We start from the raw sequence: 19415 nt of genomic DNA, 5'->3' as shown, positions 1-19415 counted from the left end.
GTGAGGGAAAGGGAGAGTAATAGGAAAAGATTATTCAGATGGCTAGGGTTAGTGTTCTTTAGTATGTTTGCATTTGTTTAGTGAAGTAACAATGTTTTTTATACTACTGAAGTACTGGATCGTTAGGGTCTCGTTGATTACCTAATCGAGATTTAAGTAAATGCATGCATTAGGAAGCATTTAATATGCAGTAAAGTGCTTATAATAACCTTATGGAACCAATGGCATGATACCTTAGCTTATAGATTACAGACCTAACTTCAAAAGAGAACATAAATAAGTCCTACGAATTTCATGTGTCATGCATGATAATCAGTGACTTTAGCTCTGATAAGTTATTGTCATTCCTGTCTGATTCAGGCAACCCATTCCATTCTCTATTGGCACTAGGAAAGAAGGAGCACTTATATTTATTTTTCCTAGCATGTAGAATAAGAAATGTGCCATTATCTTTATTCTTTCTGAGTATCTTATTTGTTTTTCAATTTGTAAATGATGGATCAGTGTTTTATATAGTATTGCTACTTTACTATTCATTCTTCTGTCCTGAAGGGTCTGTTAGTAAGGTGATTTTAGTAACAATGTTACTCTAATCTAATTTTTAAAATGTAATGATCTCTACTCGAGCATTAAATAGATTACTACTTCGCGTGTTTAAAGCGTGTTGGTTATAGCTCTAACATCGTCTACAAATATTAGGTTCTAAACTTAATGAATCATAGTGGCACTTACAAATAATACATGGCTCTCACATGGGAGAGACGTAGCCAAAACTATAACTTTAGTGTATGAAAAATACTTTGAGAGCTATTTTTATCCTAAAGGTAAAATGGCCTTAAAAAAAAACAGAGTCAATTACTTGAAAACAGGGGCATACCGCAACGATACCGTGCTCTGACAAACCGAGGGAATCTTCCAAGATACATTCACGACCTGATGTTGTCTTATAATCCAGAGACTGGAATGGCAATTAGGCATGTTATTATTGCACTATTTTATTTAAAAGTTGTCGGTTAGGGGCCTGGTCAGACATGCAAATTACAGTCCTACTTAAGGTTGTGACTGTTGTACTCTAATATTTTTTTTTTCTTTGTACGCAACGACTTCAACAATATTTTTTTTTATAAAATGCCGACTGTTTGTGTACTAATACAATCACCATGTTAGAGAGGCTGTATTAGTGTTATTTTTAAATAAAATGTTTTTAAAAAGTTTTGGATTACGATACATTATAAAATCAATACTTCTCCTTATAATCAATCGAAGAAAAGATATGTAATTTTATAATTCTGATATTGTACGTTAACGCTAAGCAACATTTATTGAATTAAAAAATATATTCATATTACCTCCCTTATTGATTTACTTACCAATGAGTATTTAAGATGGAAGGAATTGATGAGGTGTTTCTGAACAATTGTTCCTACTAGAAACAATCAGGTTTCGAAAAGCAATAACTTCACTGAACAAACAAAAGTGACAGAAATAGCCAACAAAAGAAACAGCTAATTAGAATTTATAAATAACATAAAAAACTGTTGTATACTGGGGAAGCCAAATTAGGATTCTTTTTTTTTTAACAGGTCCAACATCACGACCTGTGACGTAGCAACAAGCTATTGGTCTATACTACCCACACGTTGCAACAACTTGCAACGTCACAGGGTAGTGTTTAACCTTCTATAAAGATCGGTCTCGATATAACATAAAACTGTATTTAATTGGATAATTGGATGTAAAATAACTAAGGAAACGTCACAGTGTAACGTAACTTAATTGCAACATCATCAAACTTGTATTTGAACAGAGAACTACGTCGTTACATTACGACATTGATAATTACTTTATTTAAGCAATGAAATGTATTTCCACTTCATAATTTCAATACGTATAAACTAACAAAAGACACTATGAAAAGAGTTAAACTGATGTTTTATGTTCTAGAATAAGAATAACAGTAACAGTTTTGATATGTGAGTAACACTAAAGATGATGACTACATCTACATATAACTATTTACAAGTCACACAGAGCCTTGACATTTAAGATGTTAGTTCAACAAATAGTAGATGACCACTGCAGATATCAAGACAAGTTTCAGATAGCCAAATGTGTGCATTAAACCATCGGCTGAGTCTGTGGAAAACAAACAAAGAATGCAGTGAGTGGAACAGTCTTATATTATTCTATTCCCCTCTAGCAAAATCATCAATTTGGTTAAATAGATATAGATCACATCACGCCCATAAGGCTCCCAGCTTCAAATTACATCACATGACCATAAGGCGCCCAGCTGCACATTACATCACCTGACCTTAAGACGCCCAGCTTCAAATTACATCTCGTGTCCATAAGACTCCCAGTTAAGGATTACATAACTTAAACATAGGGCGCCCAGCTTTAAATTACATCACGTGTCCATAAGACTCCCAGTTACAGATTACATAACTTAAACATAGGGCGCCTAGCTTTAAATTACATCACATGTCCATAAGACGCCCAGCTTCAAATTATAGCACATGTCCATAAGACCCACAGCTTCAGATCACGTCCTTTTAAAAGGGATCGCTACTGACTATTTTGAATACAGGGGCACTAAATCTGCAGTTGTGACAATGTTTAAATTATATCCCGCGTCAGTTTTATACTTGTTATTCAGTTGAACATGTCCAATGAATAGAGGGAGAGAGAAAAAAGAAGATAGAGAAAGATAGACATAAAGAGAAACAAGGACAGAGAAACAGAGAGAGAGAGAAACAGAAAGAGAGACAGAGACAGAGTTAGAGACAGAGATAGAAACAGAAAGACATAGAGACACAAGAGACAGGGACAGAGTTAGAGACAGAGATAGAAACAGAGAGACATAGAGACACAAGAGACAGAGACAGAGTTAGAGACAGAGATAGAAACAGAGAGAGAGAAGAGAAAGAGACAGAGAAAGAGTCAGAGAGAGAAACAGACTGACATAGAAAGAGAGAGAGAGAAATTGGCTGATGGGGGCGTCGCCCTTCTAAAGGAAATGTCGTGGGTTTGATCCCCATTCTAGCGACTTTGTTTTCTTATGTTTGAAATCTAAATGTTGATTTAAACAGAAAGTAGGAATTGATTTTGTTCCAAATAGATAGCACTTGTTAGTTGTATACTTCACTTCCCACTTAGGGTCCCGCTTGTTCAGATTTAAAGTCTTAATTTTGTATAATTACTAAGAATGTGAACCAAAACGGACCTGCATTGACGCCATCCTCCTCGGTTAGTGTGGTTTGAACATCGGAATAGGAGTATGCGGAGATCTTCTCCCGTGAAATGTGCTTATCTCCCTCGTGATAATAGATGTGGATTTTTCCGTTGACTGTCAACAAACATTAGCGAACATTAAAATCCAATGAAGGAGAAGCATTGTACCAACAATAATTTTACAGCTGGTTAGGGAAGGGTTAATAGTGACACATCTTATGAAGTCTTTTTAAAACCATCGTCCAAGTCATTCCAAGTTCTAATACCAACAGAATTACAAATACAACGAAATGCGCTTAAAGAGTGCAGAAGGAGGGACATCTTACATGGGAATTTTTTTATTTACAACACCACTTTCCAACTTGTTACTTAATGGAAACTTCTGAGTGGATGAGTGGATGAGTGAATGAGTGTATGGTTGGATGAGTGGATGGGTGTATGGTTGGATGAGTGGATGGGTGGATGAGTGGATGGGTGTATGGTTGGATGAGTGGATGGGTGGATGAGTGGATGGTTGGATGAGTGGATGGTTGGATGAGTGGATGGTTGGATGGGTGGATGAGTGGATGGTTGGATGAGTGGATGGTTGGATGGGTGGATGAGTGGATGGTTGGATGAGTGTATGGTTGGATGAGTGGATGAGTGGATGAGTGGATGAGTGTATGGTTGGATGAGTGGATGAGTGTATGGGTGGATGAGTGTATGGGTGGATGAGTGGATGGGTGGATGAGTGGATAGGTGGATGAGTGGATGGGTGGACAAGTATCTTGACAATGTTTCATTGTATTTAAATCTAACATACATTAGTTATTAAGAGAAATACAAAGTTGTATAAAGGAGGTATTGCCTATTTAAATAATTATTTATAATTATTTTTTAACTTCCTGAAGGCTGTGACATTTTTGTTTTAATTGTGAACATCAGCACCCTCACTTCTGGAGTTTGATGGCTGAAGTTTGATTCAGTTCTCTTTAAAAAGCTTTTATTAACTCACTCTGTCTGTCTGTTTGGTAAAAATTCTGAACAAGATATTTCTCCCACATCCATTGTCGGGTCAAGCTGAAACTTTGCACAATTATACATTGGCGGAGACACTACATGAATCGATTTAAAAAAACAAACAAGCAACCAATTAGTTAATTAATTACTGGTTATTTATGTTTGTTTTATACCAATAAAGGGAAATTAATCCTTCAGTATTTACAGATATGATTAAATAGGTCAGGTTTTTTGTCCCCTTAAATAATTGTACACATTATTCTCCCACACCCACTCTCGGATCAATTTGAAACACGAATCAAAAACAAAAATAAACCAATTGGTCAAATAATTATCGGCAATTAATCACTTTGTTTAATATTGAAAAAAAAAAAAAGTTAAAAATTATTAAATGCTAATTTTCAGGTTGCTTACAACTTTTCGACAATCATAAAATGATCAAAAGAATGTGAAGGCTACAAAAAGGCCAACAATATTTTTTTTTACATAAAATTTTTAACATTGAAAACTACTAGACTTATGTGTACACAACAAAACATAAAAAAAAGTATTTGAGATATTTACCTATATTAGCGACACCTTTCGCAAAGAAAAATGTCCAGTAATTGCTTGCGTCATAGCGATTTCCTTGCCCACTAATTGGACGAGCAATAGTACAGGTCAGAATTCCGTTGCTATAGAGACCATACAAAAGCGTGACATTCTGAAAAAAAAAAAACGTCGCGTAAAAATAATTAGTCAACAGAAATAGGTAATGGTTTAAATTTTTATATTCCAACATGAAAGAATATTAAAACAAAGCAATAAAAAATAGAAAGAAAAAAGTAACTAAAATATTTTTTCAATAACAAAAAATTATTCCTACCAGAGTCCTAGTGCTGGAATAACAGGCGTACAGAAAAGAAGGAAATATTCTTTATTCCAGTTTTCTAAAAATCATTGCTACTCTTATATATTAAATACTAATGAAAGGAAAATTTGACAATTTACTTTTTTTTTCAAGAGTTTTCCTCAAATTCTACATTTTGTTTATTAATGTCAACAAAACAGCTTTCTAGGCTAAGTAGCATCAGATATATTTAAATGTATTTGTGAAGCACATGCAGATAAAGAAAGTGGGAAGGGGGCGGTAGGCGCAATGGCCTAATCGATGTTGAAAAAGAAGAAACATTTTGCACTTGGCCTGAAAACGTTAGGTATTCTATGGAATGCCTGTATTTCACACTTTACGGGTATGATATATATATTCAAAATCCTCCCCCCCCCCCACCCAGCAAAAATCCTGACTACGCCAATGATATAGTGGTTCGACTAGTATTTTTTTACATTCACATTCGCTTTATACGTATAACAATATTATTTTGTTTCATTGTTCCTAATACACTATATCAGTGACTATAGCTTCCCACAAACTATTCTATTACACTATATATCAGTGATACGCAAATTAAGACCCGCGGATCGCGGGTAATATATGGCTATAAAGTAGAAAGTAGGCGTATGTATGTATATATATGTTCCGCATAGAAATCAAAACCGTTGACCAATCTTGATAAAACTTGGCATAAATTTTCCTTGGAACCAGTACGTATGTATACTTGCCCCAAAACAAACTTAAGACCCTCAAAAAAAAAAAAAAAACAAGTTGGTCAAATCTATGAAAGTGTTACTATTTTATGGATCTAGGCCATGTTTACATGAGAATATCGAAAGGATCTAGATCTCGATCTAATTTAAGAACTGCACTTTACAAAGCTAGTTTTTTACTTTCACACAAAATATAGTATTATTTAATAAAATTAATCTTCAAATGTGTGTATCAAAAGCATTTTTACATAAATTCTTTCGTTATATCTGCGAATTTAGACGTCCTTAGAATCCATATAGACATGTTTACATGAGACAAGATGGAAAGTCACGCATGCGCACAGCGAAGCTCCACGCTTGCACACAGAAATCCGAAGCCTTGAGCTAACTCTCTAATTCTAAAATGACAGATCTACTTTATACTTAAACACATGAACATACAAAATATCTTATCTTATATGATACAGATGTTACTTCAAAAAAGAAGATGCTTACGTCCTACACGTCATGAATTTAGTCATGCATTGTCCATTCCTTTTATATTTAAATCAAATTACCCTTCAATTTTGTGTTTCTAATGTATTTTTACATACATTCGTTCGCCATGAGTGCTTTCTTGATATCGCGCGCTTATGTATACACAAGTCATTGTTTTCATTGAGAAATTGGATTTAGGTCGATTATCTATTTTTAGCTCCATTCATAACATTTTTATATTCATGCATTCGCTATTATTATTTTCTTTAATTGTTTATAATGCACTATATCAGTGACTATATCAGCAATACGCAAGTTAAGACCCGCGGGCAGAGGGTAATGTCTGGCTAGTATAAATATATATATAGAGAGAAATTTCTATAAATCAAATAAGAACATAAAACTAAAATGTTATTTAACCTTGGTTAGGCCAATAATAGAATATGCATCCTCTGTTTGGGACCCCTCAACTCAAGAAAACATTAAGAAACTAGAACAGACACAAAATAGAGCAGTGCGATTCATAACAAACGAATATTCACATTTGACTAGAGTAACACCTTTAGTAAAATCACTAAATTTAGAAAGCCTTCAGGACAGAAGGCTCAAGTAAAGTAAAGTAAAAATAGTAAAGTAGCAATAATACATAAAACACTGAACCATAATCTTCAAATACAAAAACAAAATTTAATAAAATACTCTGAAAGACACAAAGATAAAGGCACATTCCTCGTCCCATATGCTAGGACAAATTTGTACAAATACTCCTTCTTCCCTAGTGCTATTGGAGCATGGAATGGGTTGCCTGAGCTAGCCAGGAAAACCAGTGACTTGGCAGAATTTAAGTCATTGGTTAATATGCATGACTAAATGCATGACGCGTAGGACGTAATCATCTTCTTTTTTGAAGTAACGTCTGTATTATATAAGATAAGATATATATATATATATATATATATATATATATATATAAATATATATACTATTTATATATTGTTATATACTATATATATTAACATATGTTATATTATTATATACATGAGATATATATTTATATATTAATATATTTATAATTGCTTTACAATTGGTGTATGTTTGGGATAAACAGAATTGCATAGTTAACTTTCTAACCAAAGGTTCACTGACATATTCAAAAAACGGTTGCAAAGTTAGCAAAATAAACGAAAATTAAATAATATTTTCTTGAGTTTAGTAGATGTAGAATTAGAGACAGACGGATGGACGGACACACAGCCCATACGAAAACTAAAAGCGATTTTCCTCATTCGAAGAACTTAAAAATCTATTTTAACTTACCTCATCATAAAATTGAACTGGAGTAGTGTACGCAGAAGTGAAAGCTGAGAATGCAGAGATCTCGTTGTTTTGGTAAGCACAGCCAAGAACACTGTCATCGCCCTGTTCAATAAATATAGACAATATAGATAGATAGATAGATAGATAGATAGATTGATGGATGGAAGGATAGATAGATAGATAGATAGATAGATAGATAGATAGATAGATAGATAGATAGATAGATAGATGGATGGATAGATAGATAGATAGATAGATAGATAGATAGATAGATAGATAGATAGATAGATAGATAGATAGATAGATAGATAGATAGATCTCGTTGTTTTGGTAAGCACAGCCAAGAACACTGTCATCGCCCTGTTCAATAAATATAGACAATATAGATAGATAGATAGATTGATGGATAGATAGATAGATAGATAGATAGATAGATAGATAGATAGATAGATAGATAGATAGATAGATAGATAGATAGATAGATAGATAGATAGATAGATAGATAGATAGAAGATAGATTGCTGGATGGAAGGATAAATAGATAGATAGATAGACAAACTTAAAGAAATGACGTTTTAGAAAAAAATGCTGACCATTTTGTTATCACTTGAAAATCCCAATGCCATGTAGAATCCAGGCGCTGGATAGCTTGACTTAATGGTGTAAGCAACATTGCCGTTAAAGATTGACCATGTCACTAAAAAGTCACAACCATAGCTAGAGCAGTAAGAGAAGCATCCATAATAGTAGCCACAAGAATAATCTTTGCTTAAGACAGTTGGGCCTGAGTAAGTGGTGGTATTATAGTAATAATCGGAAGTACTGTTGTATCCTGAAGTACTGTTGTATCCTGATGTACTATTTAGTCCTAATAATGCGTACAATAAACATCATTATTATATTTAAATTAATTATATTTGGTGCATAATTATTGTATATATTAGTTTAATAAGATAATTTTTAGAATTTCACATTCACAAATCATTAAAAAAAGTTTCCAATTAATTTCAATTTAGATTTTTTTATTTTTTTGCTATGAGCCTCTGTAGCAATTCATTTAGATCTACATTCCGAAAAATCGAAATGGTATTATTTTAAACAACCGTCAGTTGTCCACTGCCTCAAAAGTCCAGCCAGTGATCTCTCAAAATTATTTTTGTAATTGATTCAGTTAATTTTTTGAATAGTTAATTTCCAGAGTATTAATAGGGACAAATATTTTAAATTGAGGAAACTTTAAATGAAGGCTAGAAAAAAGATATTTTGTATAGTCAATGAACAAATGTACTCAATGTGGTTGATTTTAGCAATCGCGCACTAAACATAGTACCAAACACAATGGTTTGAATTGAACTTCATGATGGCCCAAAACAACAACAGCAAGAAAACACTGTCAGAAAGCTGATTTGTTGAAATATTCACAGATTAAATTTCATGAAACTAAAACTACAATAAAACCACAAAACATCTAGAAAAAATTACCCAATGTTGTCGTCTGCATTTTGTCTACGTCATAGACAATTTCTGATTCATCACTGGTCCAGAAGACACTATAGCTGTGTACAATCGTCACTCTAGAAACATTTTGTGCAAACAAACCAAACAAAATATATTTTAAAAAACAACATTTAAACGACTTATACAATATACAACTTTATTGTATATGTGAATTATGCCTATTGAAAATGTACATAGTTTGGGTGTTTTAACATTATTGGGAGTTTTCATACCAAAACTTATCATCGTAAAAAAAGGATTAATCTTCTCTTTGTTGACATTCATTTGGATATGAGAGAAAAAGAAGGTAAAGAGATTATGAGAAATGTGGGGGCGACATATATAGTAGAGTATAATATTTAGAAATACTGTTATATAATGTTATATATGTAATGAATATATGTAATATTAGATATTTTATGTGTTATTCTTTATTTCAACACTATTGTGCTCAGAATTAAAAGCGATTTGGACCGTTGTGACCAATGAACTCGCTGCAGGTAGAGGTCGCCATGTGACCCCAGAGATGACAAGGCCAGCGTGTGTTCTCTGGAATGTAGGCCAACGAGTACAAACAAGAAGTCGTGTAAATAGGTCGTGTTTGGCACGTGATCTTTCTAAATGGAAACGCGACAGACCGAGACCATTCTATATAGAAGGCCTCAACACTGAACTGCAACTTCACAACCTGTGGGCAGTTTAGACCGATATCTAGTCTATCTACAGGTCAGTGTTGAGGACTTCTATAAGGAATGGTCTCGGACAGATCCTGTATAAATTAGTGAGTCTCTAGAGTTTGAACAAGACTCCCAACAGTTGAGTGGAGCTAATACAGCTCCATACAGTTGAGAAGAGTTTAGTGTAGCAAAGTACAGCGAAGTAAAGCACTGTTAAGTGCACATATTGTACAGTCTTCTAAGCTACTTGTGTACAGTAACCATTCGCTCAATTTTGAATAGTAAATAAATGTAATGTTACTGAAACTGGAGTTGTCAAGTTTTTTGCATGAGTTTTATTTGTGTTTGAACAAGAACATTCACCCAGAACAAGAGAAATAGGAAACAAAATGTTTACATTTCTGAGTAAAATGATGAAAAAAAAAAAAAGATGATTACTTGAAAATGATATCACCAGACGGGATGGAAGGTGCAGTCCAGTTCAGAGTTAGGTTTGTCTTAATGACGTTATTAGAGTGGACCAGAGCTTGCTGTGGAGTATGAAATTCAGAAAGAAGATTTACTTGCTATGTGATATTTAATCAGGTCAAAATATAACGCGTAAAAACGCTTCCTCAATAATAATAATTATAATAATATTTTTTCCGCTACCATCATTAACATCACCGTACCACTATCCCATAATATAAAGAAAACTGAAATCGAAAAACAAAGAAAAAATGGTAACCTAAGATTAATGATTAATCGATTATGGAAGTTGTATAAAATAACAATATACCCTGTTGTTATGACCTCGAAGATAACTTCAAGGCCCTTAACATTCTTAAGAAGAATGCCGCATCACCAACAAAATTGTAAGTGGACACTTTAAATGGACATCAATGAATCTAACGAAGCTAGACTCTGGTAATGCCAGTGAAAGAATATGAGTTCGTTTCTAACATAATATTCTTTTCATCATTATCATTAAGTAAGTAAGTAAGCACTAGTTAGCGGTAATGTATATTACTATTTAAAGGTAGAGATCCATATAAAGGAAACAGAAGTCATCGTAGTCTTCTCTTTAGTCTGCAGTTATTACAATCTTCTGATTTGTAACGAAAATCTCGTTAATGATGTTGAGGTCATCAAAGATGTTTATTGAAATTTAATAAGATTAACCTTTGCATTAGAATTTAGATCATTATGACAAGAAATATTTGTATTTATTTTAATTTTTGAAATCTCCAATGTTACCTCATATCCAATAGTATGTTATTATTTTTAGATACCTTTTTATTATCAAAATTATTTTCAGTGTTTGAAAATTCCACGACGGTCGTACTCAGTGGCGTCAAGGGGAGAAGGAATGCGGGGCCTGACAGGGTGACGTCATAGCTTCGGGAAGTTACGCAAACGAAAGAAAACAATTTAAGTAAAGGGAAGGGAAGAACTTAATGAAGTTTTGGTTCATTCATAGAAATTTGAAGTAGAGTTCGAAGCCCGTCTCAAGTAGAGTTGTATTTGTTATGAGCCTAAAGGCAGCAGGAAGACCTTCTCGAGTAGAGTTGTATTTGTTATGAGCCTAAAGGCAGCAGGAAGACCTTCTTGAGTAGAGTTGTATTTGTTATGAGCCTAAAGGTAGCAGGAAGACCTTCTCGAGTAGAGTTGTATTTGTTATGAGCCTAAAGGTAGCAGGAAGACCTTCTCGAGTAGAGTTGTATTTGCTATGCGCCTAAAGGTAGCAGGAAGACCTTCTCGAGTAGAGTTGTATTTGCTATGAGCCTAAAGGCAGCAGGAAGACCTTCTCGAGTAGAGTTGTATTTGTTATGAGCCTAAAGGTAGCAGGAAGACCTTCTCGAGTAGAGTTGTATTTGCTATGCGCCTAAAGGTAGAAGGAAGACCTTCTCGAGTAGAGTTGTATTTGCTATGCGCCTAAAGGTAGCAGGAAGACCTTCTCGAGTAGAGTTGTATTTGCTATGAGCCTAAAGGCAGCAGGAAGACCTTCTCGAGTAGAGTTGTATTTGTTATGAGCCTAAAGGTAGCAGGAAGACCTTCTCGAGTAGAGTTGTATTTGCTATGCGCCTAAAGGTAGAAGGAAGACCTTCTCGAGTAGAGTTGTATTTGCTATGCGCCTAAAGGCAGCACGAAGACCTTCTCGAGTAGAGTTGTATTTGTTATGCCACTAAAGGTAGCACAAAGACCTTAACGAGTAGAGTTGTATTTGCTATGCGCCTAAAGGTAGCAGGAAGACCTTCTCGAGTAGAGTTGTATTTGCTATGAGCCTAAAGGCAGCAGGAAGACCTTCTCGAGTAGAGTGTTATTTGTTATGAGCCTAAAGGCAGCAGGAAGACCTTCTCGAGTAGAGTTGTATTTGTTATGAGCCTAAAGGTAGCACGAAGACCTTCTCGAGTAGAGTTGTATTTGTTATGAGCCTAAACGCAGCACGAAGACCTTCTCGAGTAGAGTTGTATTTGTTATGAGCCTAAAGGTAGCACGAAGACCTTCTCGAGTAGAGTTGAATTTGTTATGCCACTAAAGGCAGCAGGAAGACCTTCTCGAGTAGAGTTGTATTTATTATGCCACTAAAGGCAGCACGAAGACCTTCTCGAGTAGAGTTGAATTTGTTATGAGCCTAAAGGCAGCACGAAGACCTTCTCGAGTAGAGTTGTATTTGTTATGAGGCTAAAGATAGCACGAAGACCTCGAGGTGAGTTGTATTTGCTATGCCACTAAAGGCAGCACGAAGACCTTCTCGAGTAGAGTTGTATTTGTTATGCCACTAAAGGCAGCACGAAGACCTTCTCGAGTATAGTTGAATTTGTTATGCCACTAAAGGCAGCACGAAGACCTTCTCGAGTAGAGTTGTATTTGTTATGAGCTAAAAGGTTTTAGGAAGACCTTCTCGAGTAGAGTTGTATTTGTTATGAGCCTAAAGGTAGCAGGAAGACCTTCTCGAGTAGAGTTGTATTTGTTATGAGCCTAAAGGTAGCAGGAAGACCTTCTCGAGTAGAGTTGTATTTGCTATGCGCCTAAAGGTTACAGGAAGACCTTCTCGAGTAGAGTTGTATTTGCTATGCGCCTAAAGGCAGCACGAAGACCTTCTCGAGTAGAGTTGTATTTGTTATGCCACTAAAGGTAGCACAAAGACCTTAACGAGTAGAGTTGTATTTGTTATGCCACTAAAGGCAGCACGAAGACCTTCTCGAGTAGAGTTGTATTTGTTATGCCAAAAAAGGCAGCACGAAGACCTTCTCGAGTAGAGTTGTATTTGTTATGAGACTAAAGGTAGCACGAAGACCTTCTCGAGTAGAGTTGTATTTGTTATGAGCCTAAAGGTAGCACGAAGACCTTCTCGAGTAGAGTTGAATTTGTTATGCCACTAAAGGCAGCAGGAAGACCTTCTCGAGTAGAGTTGTATTTATTATGCCACTAAAGGCAGCACGAAGACCTTCTCGAGTAGAGTTGAATTTGTTATGCCACTAAAGGTAGCACGAAAACCTTCTCGAGTAGAGTTGTATTTGTTATGAGCCTAAAGGTAGCAGGAAGACCTTCTCGAGTAGAACTGTATTTGCTATGCGCCTAAAGGTAGCAGGAAGACCTTCTCGAGTAGAGTTGAATTTGTTATGCCACTAAAGGCAGCACGAAGACCTTCTCGAGTAGAGTTGTATTTGTTATGAGCCTAAAGGTAGCAGGAAGACCTTCTCGAGTAGAGTTGTATTTGGTATGAGCCTAAAGGTAGCAGGAAGACCTTCATGAGTAGAGTTGTATTTGCTATGCGCCTAAAGGTAGCACGAAAACCTTCTCGAGTAGAGTTGTATTTGTTATGAGCCTAAAGGTAGCAGGAAGACCTTCTCGAGTAGAGTTGTATTTGCTATGCGCCTAAAGGTAGCAGGAAGACCTTCTCGAGTAGAGTTGTATTTGTTATGCGCCTAAAGGCAGCAGGAAGACCTTCTCGAGTAGAGTTGAATTTGTTATGCCACTAAAGGCAGCACGAAGACCTTCTCGAGTAGAGTTGTATTTGTTATGAGCCTAAAGGTAGCAGGAAGACCTTCTCGAGTAGAGTTGTATTTGTTATGAGCCTAAAGGTAGCAGGAAGACCTTCTCGAGTAGAGTTGTATTTGTTATGAGCCTAAAGGTAGCAGGAAGACCTTCTCGAGTAGAGTTGTATTTCCTATGCGCCTAAAGGTAGCAGGAAGACCTTCTCGAGTAGAGTTGTATTTGCTATGCGCCTAAAGGTAGCAGGAAGACCTTCTCGAGTAGAGTTGTATTTGCTATGCGCCTAAAGGCAGCACGAAGACCTTCTCGAGTAGAGTTATATTTGTTTTGCCACTAAAGGCAGCACGAAGACCTTCTCGAGTAGAGTTGTATTTGCTATGCCACTAAAGGCAGCACGAAGACCTTCTCCCACATACCTATCCCACATTAGATGGCTGCCTTGTGATGAAATATGCGCGCAGGACTCTTATTCGGTTGTGTCGATGGTTCAGGGTTCATACTCCTGCTGCCATCTCCAGTCATCCTGAGGGAGGTTTGGGCTAGGAAGTAGAGTATCCTCAACTCTGAAGGAACGTTCGGAGCATGACAAACACTTTTACCCTCATTCCCTACACATGACCACAAAAAGAGATTTGACCATAGAGCAATTAGCATAGTGTAGCATTAAAGAGGCGCTATTCAAAAACATAAAAAATACTATTTAAAAAAAACAAACAAATCTTATATTAAGTTTTATTGTGTCAATTAGTTTGGATCAGTCATGCGATTTTAATGTTGATTGAATTACATTCATAATAACAAAACTGTGGGAATAGAAAATATTTTTACCATTAGTTAATTAGTTAATTGTCTTTATAACTACATTCTTTATTTATTGATTCTTATCTCGTCAGGTACAAAGAAAATAATTGTGCAAAATTCAAACTTGATCCAAGATCCAAGATTGGGTGTGGGAAAATAATGTGTACATTTTTTTTTACCAGACAGACAGAGAGTGAGTTGACATAAGCTTTGTAACAAATACTGTTAAGAAGCTAAGAAGCTAAGTAGAACCAGAATCATATTGGCCAAAGAAAGAAACTAAACGACTGCGTTCGGTAACGTTACTGAATTTACGGTAAACGACGTTTTCTTTTCTTCTTGGTAAAATAGATAAAAAAAAACTTTTAGTATAAAATTTGGGGCGCAGACAGTGGAATCCGTTTAATAGCTTTTATATTTCTAGGTATGGTGCTTCGCGGCTGAGTTGTCAAGTGCTTGGCTTTCCGTAACGAGGTATCTCGGGTTCGAATCTCGGTGATGGCTGGGATTTGTTAATGACGTTCTTGAATCTAACCAACTCTAATAGGTGCCTGACATTACATAGGGAAAGCTGGTCGTTGTGCTCGCTACATCACATCCTCGTTAACCGTTGGCAATGGAAAGCAGTTAACCTTAACATCAGATGGCAAGGTATAAATGGGCATTTCACTTACTTGTATTTTAAGATCGTTAAAGTCAATCTTTTTTTTTAGTCTTTTAACCAGTCCTTTCTAAATCTTATTTTTAACGTCTTGGGATCATATAACAAAGAGGTAGCCTACTATTCATAGATGTAGATGACAAGAAGTATATCTTCCTCTTCTAGTGACTTGTGAAAGGTCGTGGTACACACTTGTTGCTGTTCCAGTTGTTTACTAGCCCGGTAGATCCGGATATTAGCGCACCCTCTATCTTACAGGTAGAAAGCTAGTAATAACACGGATTTCTACCTTTATGCCTTTCGCAATATCTTTCAGTCTGCACTCCCAATCTACTATTTAGAATGCTCTTTCGTAGAAAGAAATCAGGCGAACAAAGTTAAAAAAAAACGCATAATACATCTGTGTAGACTATAGATGCTTTCAATAAGTCAACGTGGGCATAGTGAGTTATATATGTGTATTATTTATGTGGTGTGTAGGAACATGTTTTGTATTTTTTTTTTACGTTGGCCTTGTATTTGTACACATACACACACAAACACACAGACACGCACTCACACTCACAAACATCTATTTATTTATTTATTTACATAGTTACTCAGAAATAAAATGAAAATTGTATTCTTTTAAAACGTAATATATAGCTAATCCTAAAAAGACAGAGGTAACAAACAGATTGACTTGATAAATAAATAGATACATAGATACATAGATAGAGAGATAGATCGATAGATAGATAAATAGATATGGATTGATTGAATGATTGATTGTTGGATGAATGTTGGATAGATAATTGCTTTTAAAACTTTGAGATTTTGTTCAACTTCTTTTCATTATTAATCATTACTCTTTATGTTAAAACTATTTTGATTTTCTTTTTTTTAAATCTTTCATTTGAGTTTTAAAAAGTTTAAATTACTAAGTAATGTTAGTCTTTACCCCAGAACAAGCTGTTGTGGTGTTATTGACTACTGTAAAGTTGCCAAATCTTTCGTTCGGGCTAGTATTCCCACTGGCTCTTCTCGCCTGTACCATGAATCCCCTGAATGTTTCATTTCTGTCAGAACCAATGTACACTGCGAAATACAAAGCAGGCATGAGAGTTTGTATTTAAAAAAGAAAATTTACATTTTCTTTCATAACTAAAGTTTGGATTGGAAGAAAAAAAAAAGCAATCATTCTCGTCTGTTTTGTTTATCTATAACTCAATTGAACTAAAAACTCACTGGATTAAATGATTAGTTTTCTATAGATTATTTTTAGTTTCTAATAATATTTAAATGAAGATTTCCATGCTGGATGAAGTATTCTCCTTTACCCACCCTGTTATCGGGAACTTATTTTATGCTTTTTTTTGGTGTGGGGGGGGGGGGTATGAAATAAAATCCCTATTCCATGTCGTTCAAGCCTTTCTAAAGTTCATTTTGTGAATGTTAGGTAATGTCAAAGGATAATGGATTGGGACAGAGGTCTATTTACACTGGAGTTCTTTCAACTGATATAATAAATCTTTGAAGACCAGTAAGAAGCCTAAAGAAGCTAATACGTGAAATCATAGATTGGTTGTTGCAGTACATCTTACCGCACTATTTAGCTTCAATGAAAAGTTTCAAGATAAAATTAACAATGTCATGGAAGATGAATTATACCTTAAAAATACCAACTTTAAAAGAACAGAAGAGCTTCAAAGAACTGAAAGAAGTTCATGCAAAGTTTCACTGAACTTTTAAAAGCCTAACTTCTCAACACTTCCATTAGTTTGTACACCGGAGACACCAGAAACCTGATGCTTGCTATTTATAGATTTTCCGCTTTCTATGAACACCTTCTATAAAGAGTTGTTTCATATTCGAGGATATATTCTTATAATTGTTTAGAAAATGTATTTTAGGTAGCTCTTTTTCTAGTGTTCATGCGAAAAAAAATGTTTTTCTTGAATATTTATCTTTTGTCTAGATAAATTTGACTACCTGTGACGGTTTGACCTGGTCTGTAATAGTTTGGTACTACGTCTACGTAATAAGGTGATGGGGAGACCTGGGCAGCTGCTCCGTGACCTGGGGTCATGGTCTCACATGCGCTGTCAATGCCTGTCCCGCTTGCGTGAGAATGCACTCTTGACACCAGAGAGAGCACAAGTAAAACGAAGTACTTCAGAGCCATTGTCAGTCTGTTGACCAAAAGTAACACCCATAACAAAATATTGACTTTTGACTCTTTTGAAAACAGATACTTGTTTGTTAAATAATAAATCTGATTTGTCTAAAATATACGGTTCTATAGTTATCTTTTCATGAAGGTAGCTAAAACTTACTTAAGACCCAAGCGGTCTTACAAAGAACTTTGATTATCAACCGAAACTTTTGCTATTTCGCTACAATGATTTTTTGATCATACACTAAAAGCGATTGTATGTTAAGAAATATTATGCGATATCGTAATAAATACGACACCTTAAAATTGGCTCAAAAAGTAAACAAAAGTAATACAGTGAACGATTAGGTTAATTCGTCTGTTTATTTAGGCCATTAAATGAAATAAAACATCGTGCTATTTTCTTGAATTGAAATGTAGAAAATGAAATGACGAAGTCAAATGTAATACGAGGTTTGTATCTGTAATCAATAGATCAATAATATGAACATAATCTTAGAACAAAAATGTTCCAATTAAAAATAAAATAAATAAACGTTAAATACAATACTTACTTCTTTTCCGACTGTTGCATTCAATGTTTTGTTGCTGTGATAGGCGCTTCCACGCCACAGGTTTTCAATTGCAAGTGAAAACAAAAATCAGAGGTTCTGAAGTTATAGCGTTGTTTTCTTTCTTCAATAATAAATCATCAAGAAAAAGAGCTGACCTTCCTATTGTAATGAAGATAGACTTTCAAACACATTCTGGTATTAGGACATATTCTGATATTAGCTTCTATAGAGACTCATAAAGTATAAGTGCTTTGAGAACCTATAGATCCTTATGATACGCTTCGAGGACATATTTGCTGAATGATGCACTCAAGCAGAAAGAAAAAAAAATATATATCAAATATAATAGTATCGTGACATCATAAATACATTAACAGGGAAATCCTTTTTTTTTTAACTTCATCTCCAAAACATGGCTGTTACAGTGTAATTTGTACTCGGTTCTTACAGTTTGTCCAGTGTGTTCTTCTGCGTGAATACTGTATACCTAGAGCGAAGTGTGCTGGACATTGCTTGAAAGTAGTGTTCTACCCCTCGGGCAACGCCACGGTAGCTTACAGTGCTCCCTCAGACCCCTGGGTGCCAGCACTAGAACAATGATTCTCGATTCGTAATAATAGGACCTTCATTGCCAGTTCGACATTATCAGGTTAAAAAGATTTACTGATTCCATTCGAGGTAGTTTTAATTAAACTCTTACATATTGACAATAGGCATATAAATCGACCACTTTAGTTGGTCTATATGTGTTCAAGATACCTAGATCAATAACTGCAGCTAAAAACAAAAAGAGTTGGGTAGCAGTAACATATTTTTAGAACCTCTAGATCAATATTCTTTCCCTTAGGTGTGAATCAGCATGCTAGTTTACTGTCGACACAAAACTCAACGAAGTCGATGAATACAAGTGTTTTGTGAATACCTTTACAATGGCCCCTGTGTCCTAACGTAGTCAACTAGTTTCAACCCTCGGTCTGTGCCATAATGTTCCAAAACCTAAGCTGTAACCTTAACAGAACCAAGGATCGCTTTGCTTTATACATCTCAAAACATAGACTCTTTCTTTTCGCCTATTTCAGATCAACAGAAAAAAGAAAAGGTCACGGCGCTTGAATTAAAAACTAGGCCAATAGAAAATTTTTTAAAATGTTCTCAAAATGTGACAGAAGCTGTTTCGGTGTGTCCGTGGGATTTCGATCTATGATTTCTGCCAACATGATTTTTCATTATTTTTTTATATTATAGGATACCAAAGCACTAGATCTGTGTCAGTATAGCATGCCATGGTATTGTTGATACAATTATGATATGAGATGGTTGTTTTGAAATTGACATCCCAATACAATAATAAAAACAAGATTATAAACAGGGTTTGTTTTATCAGATCCGACAAGGAATATTTAAGTCATTTTGTCTAAATTAATAGAATTTAAAAGAATCATCCGGAGTTGTTTTTCACTTGAAATCAATATTATCAG

The 19415-nt window shown here is 35.1% G+C and overlaps 1 protein-coding gene across 1 annotated transcript; it reads right to left on the bottom strand.

Annotated features, from left to right (window-relative positions):
• Positions 1-1911: 1911 nt before the first annotated feature.
• Positions 1912-18414, bottom strand: LOC106058933 (putative ferric-chelate reductase 1 homolog). Its single transcript, XM_056030161.1, has 10 exons — positions 17938-18414; positions 17200-17399; positions 16169-16305; positions 10227-10318; positions 9097-9188; positions 8208-8482; positions 7615-7716; positions 4798-4936; positions 3227-3349; positions 1912-2136 (listed from the first exon to the last, which is right to left on the bottom strand). The coding sequence occupies exons 1-10, from the start codon at positions 17955-17957 to the stop codon at positions 2051-2053; spliced, it is 1266 nt and encodes a 421-aa protein (XP_055886136.1). The 5' UTR covers positions 17958-18414; the 3' UTR covers positions 1912-2050.
• Between the last annotated feature and the right edge of the window lie 1001 nt (positions 18415-19415).

This window comes from Biomphalaria glabrata, chromosome 5 (assembly GCF_947242115.1).
Source record: "Biomphalaria glabrata chromosome 5, xgBioGlab47.1, whole genome shotgun sequence".
Lineage (NCBI taxonomy): Eukaryota > Metazoa > Mollusca > Gastropoda > Planorbidae > Biomphalaria > Biomphalaria glabrata.
The sequence above is the reverse complement of the archived record's forward strand: the minus strand, read 5'-3'. Positions and strand labels throughout refer to the sequence as shown.